This window comes from Mus pahari, chromosome 10 (genome assembly GCF_900095145.1).
Source record: "Mus pahari chromosome 10, PAHARI_EIJ_v1.1, whole genome shotgun sequence".
NCBI lineage: Eukaryota > Metazoa > Chordata > Mammalia > Rodentia > Muridae > Mus > Mus pahari.
The window spans coordinates 102,441,226-102,447,225 of NC_034599.1; the positions used below are offsets into that span (position 1 = coordinate 102,441,226).

The 6,000-nt window shown below is 50.5% G+C and overlaps 1 protein-coding gene across 3 annotated transcripts in view; it reads left to right on the forward strand.

Annotated features, from left to right (window-relative positions):
* The window catches only part of Pfkfb4 (6-phosphofructo-2-kinase/fructose-2,6-biphosphatase 4), a 43,428-nt gene that overhangs the window by 19,720 nt on the left and 17,708 nt on the right, over window positions 1-6,000 (forward strand). For all 3 annotated transcript variants that reach the window (XM_029543462.1, XM_021205885.2, XM_021205883.2), the window contains 3 exons: window positions 422-543; window positions 2,474-2,681; window positions 3,181-3,327. In XM_029543462.1, the coding sequence (XP_029399322.1) occupies window positions 422-543; window positions 2,474-2,681; window positions 3,181-3,327 (477 nt within the window). The remainder of the gene's footprint in view (window positions 1-421; window positions 544-2,473; window positions 2,682-3,180; window positions 3,328-6,000) is intronic.

Here is a 6,000-nt window from a genome sequence, read left to right on the forward strand (position 1 = left end):
GGCTGTGTGCCCCATGGGCCTTCATCCTTGCTCTTTTCCCTGTTCCTTGTTCCGCCCTCCCCTCCCCCACAGCCCTGGACAGCGAAGGGCGGCCTCAGCCAGGGTGGGCTGGGTTTCTACTTAAGACTCAGGTTTGTTTCCCACTCCCAGTCTTAGTCTCTACTCCTCCTAAGGCCATATGGGTTTGAAAGACAATTCAGGAGGAGGAGCCCTAGGCTTCTCACTGAGCCACAGGGTGAAAGGCTAACAGGCCAGGGGCAGTCCTGATGGAGCAGTCCCCAGCTAGGCTCTGGCCCCAGGCCCCCAGCCCTGGCCTGGCTTATGGCGCCACCTCCCTGCCCCCTGCCTAGCTGTGCTCTTGCTTTCTGGCTCTGCCTGGACTCCATCCCTGATGGCTTCTTGCTCTGTGCCTGACTGACAGCAAGTGAAGCTGGGCAGCCCTGACTATGTCAACCGGGACAGCGACGAAGCCACCGAGGACTTCATGAGGCGCATCGAATGCTACGCAAACTCATATGAGTCGCTGGATGAAGACCTGGACAGGTGGGTGAGAGAGCCGTGAGGCCTACAGTGGCACTGAGGGGGTGGGGGGAGTCTACTTGACCATCTCAGTGTGGCTCCCAGTGGTGGTCGCCTAAGGGTGGTGGCTTCTCGGGGAAGCACTCCAGAAGGCCGGTGTGGTCTGACCACTTTTGTTTCTTTCCTTGGGGCAGAAGTTGTTGGTCAGAGGCGACTTACAGAACACCCATTACCTCCTGTGGGACTTTCTCCTGTCCCACTATAAAATCAAACCTAATTTCTATGCAGGAGGCCTTCCCAAAAGGCATTTGCAAACACTTCATGCATTTCTTTCATTGTGCTGTTGGGGGAGTGGACGGGAACTAGCCAGATCCTGTCTATGAGCAGCATTCGATGCCATTGCTTGTCAGGTCCCTCTGCCTCCCTCTGGGACAGAACGGCAAGCAGGAGTGCAGAGTGGCCAAGGACCTTCACCTCCAAAGTGGGTGCCCAGCTGAGGGTCTCATGGCTGGGATTGGCAGCATCTCCAGCCAACTGGGCAGATAATGAATGGTTTATTTAGAGTGTGGAGCCCTGCTACAGTTACTGGCTGTGCCATTGTGCTGCAAAAGAAACTGTAAATAAGTGGCCATGGCTATGTTCCACTAGAACTTGATAGAAAACAGCCTGTGGGCGGCATTTGCGTTGTTGGCAGTACTGTGCCTCTTGGTCTAAGTATAAACAGCAGCAGTGAAGTAAATAGCACTGAGGCCATGGTGAAATCTTAGTCACCATCGATCATAATTATAGAAAGACATGGGAGCGTGTGTTGCCCAGCGTTAAGTGAAAAGCTGGATTATAAATATGCGTTTTGTGTTTATGAATACATAAGAATATATAATGTATAATATTTGATCCAAGGAACACAGCAGCTGCTAGAGGGACAGCTTCCAGGTACTCACAGAATAGTGGTGCCTGTGTTGACCATGGGCTGACACATCTCTTCCCTCTGCTGGGCTCTGCAGCCAGGCTGGAGCTGAGTGGCCCTTAGGCCTGTCCCTGTGTGTCTTTGTTATTCCCCGCCACCCCCCACCCCCCAGTCTTCCTGGCAGCACTTCTTGTCACTCTGCACGGCTACTGCAGGACTGCCTCACCCTGAACAGCCCCAGTTAGACCTGTCAGCAAACGTTGCTCACAGGTTTATTGATTGTGTAAAGGTAAGAAGCAAACAGACAGGGAGAACTCATATGAGAACATCCGGGAACTCGCAGCTGCTTCACAGCCCGCCAGTTCCCAGCACTGCTAAGTCACCGCCTATCCCCAGCATGGCCAAGTCACCCATTCCCAGCACTAAGTCACTGCCTGTCCACAGCACTGCTAAGTCACCCCTCCCCACTGCTGCCAACATAAGTGCTCTCCCAGCAGAAGCATCGCCCAGGTGCAAAGTGGAGAGAGTGGCTAGCACTGTCCTCCTGTGCTTCTTGGCCACAGGATGCCTGAGGAGGAAGGTGGCAGCTCCTTGGCATATACATGACCCTGACTGTGTGACTGGAGGAGGGGGTCTCTGGGGGAAGGAAAGCTGCCCAGGAACTCTGGGGAGTGCAGCGCTTGCCAGCGTCTGCCTTAGGAACAGCTGTCTCTGGTTCAGCTTACCAAGCACAGAGGGAGGCAGGAAGGGGTCTGGGAACACACTCGCAGCAGTAAAATCATGACATGACTTCACCAACCAGTGCTCTAGCTGTCCCCTTTAGCACGATGAGTGTTGACCCCCCTCACAGTGTGTGTATGTGTGTCACTGGACGTGTCCCAGCTGCCTCGCCCCCTGATACTCGCACACCTGCTGACGGTCCTGTGTGTTGTGATCCCAGATCCAGTGGGCAGAGTTGCGGGCTTTACAGCTGGTTCCTGTGACTGCCGGTGTGCTTCCAAGGGCCTGGCCACCCTCACAGGCTCTCTCTACCTTCTCTCTGGCAAGGGATCTGTCCTACATCAAGATCATGGACGTGGGGCAGAGCTATGTGGTGAACCGTGTTGCTGACCACATCCAGAGTCGCATTGTTTATTACCTCATGAACATCCATGTGACACCCCGGTCCATCTACCTCTGCCGGCATGGGGAGAGCGAGCTCAACCTCAAGGGCCGGATTGGTGGGGATCCTGGACTGTCCCCCCGGGGCCGGGAGGTCAGTATGTGTGTGTGTGTGTGTGTGTGTATGTGTGTATGATGCACATGCACATGCATCTGGGTAGAGGGATGGATATGTGAATATGTGTGTAGGAGCTGCTATAGCCAATGCGCAGTTGAGGCAGGCAGTCATTATCCAGTGCAGGACATAGGGAAGCGGGTGAGGCACGGAGCAAGTGCACATGAATATTCTCTGGCAGAGGCCATTCCCCGTAGAGTAGTCTGAGCCCCAACTGAACAGCTATGGCCTTGACATGGTTCAGGGGGATATCGAGGACTGATAGAAGAGGTCACATGGCCTTGGGGCAGTTGATCAACAAATCTGGGATTGCTCTTGGGGTCTGGGAGAAGGCACAGAACTTGGATGTCTACACCATTGGGAAGTTAGTGTGACTTTTTAAAAACTAAACCTATTTCCTGGGTTGGGCAGGACCCTGTGGGTCCTGTGTTTGAGGCAGCCCAGGACCTGTGGGGCTGAGTGCTGTAACATGTTTCAGTTTTCCAAGCATCTGGCTCAGTTCATCAGTGACCAGAACATCAAGGATCTGAAGGTCTGGACGAGTCAGATGAAGAGGACGATCCAGACAGCCGAGGCGCTGAGCGTTCCTTACGAGCAGTGGAAGGTCCTCAACGAGATTGATGCGGTAACTACTGTCCCTTCCTCCCCTGCCTGCCTCCTGCGCACTGTCCTCAGGGTCAGAGAGGTCTGCCTTCCCTGATTTGTGCTCAGTATGGTCTGGAGAATAATGTAGGGTCGTCATACTTTTGAACTTTTTGTTTTGTTTTTTTGAGACAGGATTTCTCTGTGTAGCCCTGTCTGTCCTGGGACTCACTCTGTAGACCAGGCTGGCCTCAAACTCAGAAATCCCCCTGCCTCTGCGTTCCAATTGCTGGGATTAAAAAACATGATGTATTTTGTGTTTGTGTGGCTGCCAGTTGTTCCTGCGGAGGTCAGAGGACAATATACAGGAGTTGGTTCTTTCTTCCCTCTGTGTGGGTCAGTGGTGGCAGACGCCTTTACCCACTGAGCCCCTCACTGGCCCTGCTTTCAGTTTTAAAAAGAAAAGGATAGATAGTAAGTGGTAGACAGATTAAACGAAGCTCAGTGCTCTATCATCGTTGGGACGCTCAAGCTTTAGCTGTGGCCGGGGAATGTGTCAACAGTCAGCTGCAGTTTCCTATGAGCCCTGGGCAAAGCTGGTGTCTTCTCAGGTGAAGCTTCTTATGTGAAGGAATAAATATAGCAATCCAAGAGGGGTGGCGCACACCGTTAATTTCAGCACTCAGGAGGCAGAGGCAGGTGGATTTCTGCGTTCGAGGCCAGCCTGGTCTACAAAGTGAGTTCCAGGACAGCCAGGACTACACAGAGAAACCCTGTCTGGAAAAACAACATAAGAACAGGTAGAGAACACAAGAATATGACATCACCAGGTCAGGCATTGGAGACACCTGTGGGAACTGACTGGGGAAGTTGACGCTGACAGCTAGAGCTGCCCATTGAGCGCTCTGTGAGTGAGCTTCCCACAGCCAGCCAATGTTGGACTTTTCTTTCCCACTGTGGACATTTTTTATACTGTTGTGGGATGTGTTTAAATACAATGTAACTCAAGCACCAGGTCAGTGCAGATGACAAAAATTTATTGTAATTAAGCTGCTACTGATGGATCAGGGCTACAGAACAGGTTCCAACAAACCAGAACGTTACAGAATATTTAAGCTTGCAGGATCTGTGCCAAGTCATTGCCAACTAGGATAGGAGTTGGTTCCTGGGCCTGGGAACATGCACTTAGTTGAACCCGCCAGCAAGATGGAGAAGTCCTTGGGATGTCCGGACTCTGACAGCTGTCCGTTTAACACGGACGGTTCAGCTGTTAGAAAGTCCCTAGCTCCCTAGGGCCTGGAACCCTGAACTGTGGTTAAATGGAGTCTGAAAACGTATCAGCAGTATTTAGAACAAGTTTCTCTTGCTTGCTCCCAAAATATCACAGGATTAACAACAGTGATTTCTTGGCTGGAGAGATGGTTAAGCCCATCCAGAACTCAGATCTTAGCTTACAACTACGTGTACACACACACACACAAATAGAAATTTAAAAATTATATTTTTTTAAAGATTTATTTATTTATTATATGTAATTACACTGTAGCTGATTTCAGACACTCCAGAAGAGGGCATCAGATCTTGTTACAGATGGTTGTGAGCCACCATATAGTTGCTAGGATTTGAACTCGGGACCTTTGGAAGAGCAGTCGGTGCTCTTACCCGCTGAGCCATCTCACCAGCCCTAAAAGCTATTTTTTTAAACTACTTTTTAAGAAAGACCTGGGTTTGATTCCCATTCCCCATATGGAGACTCACAACCATCTGTGACTCCAGTGCTAGGAGATCTGACGCCCTCTTCTGGCCTCTGTGAGCACCAGACATGCACTTGGTGTGCAGACATATATGCAGGTAAGATATCCATACACAACAGAAAGTAACATGAGTTCGAAATGGGTGACCTTCAAGCTATTCCAAGGATACAGTGTTTTCACCCTGGGGCGGGGGCACCTAGTGAGGGGCAGGCCACCCACAGACCATGGGGGACACTTGAAGACAGAGTTGCTGAAAGGAGGGGGAGCGGGGTGGGGGTAGCCAGACTCCACAGCCAGCTTTTCTGTGACCTCAAACCACAGGGCAGTTTACCGGCCAGTTACCGGTAACAGTGAGTTCACTCACTGTTCCTTAGCCTTCACGCTCTCCTCTCTTGCGTTTAAACTATCCAGGCTTTTCTTTTCCTTTCTTTTCTCTCCCTCTCTTTTTGACAGTACTGAAGACCAGACTTCAGGCTTGTCAGGCAAGCTCGCTGCCAGCTGTGCTATGTCCCTGGTCCCACAGGTACACTCTCTGGACCAACAAAATTTAATTTGATGCTATGACAAAAATTTCAATATCTGATCTTTCATCAGCTAATTAATGTAAACATCTGTCTATTTTTCCTGTGGATCTATTTTATTTTTATATTATGTGTATGATATGTGTATCTGTTTACATACCAGTATCATGTTGGTGTAGTTAAAGAAGTTCTCACTCTGTTATTAGTCATTGGATCTGTCTGTCTGTCTGTCTGTCTATGTATTGATCAGTCATGTTTTGTTTTGGGAGCATAGCTCTCCCTCTGTGGCTCAGTCTAGCTTGGAACTTATTACACACAGCTCCACTGTCCTTGGACCGTGGCCCTGTTCCTGTCTCAGCCTTCTGAGTTCCAGGATTGCAGGCATGGGCACCACCTAGCTCTTCTCTTTCTTAGAGTATTTTTCTTTTTTTTTGGTTTTTC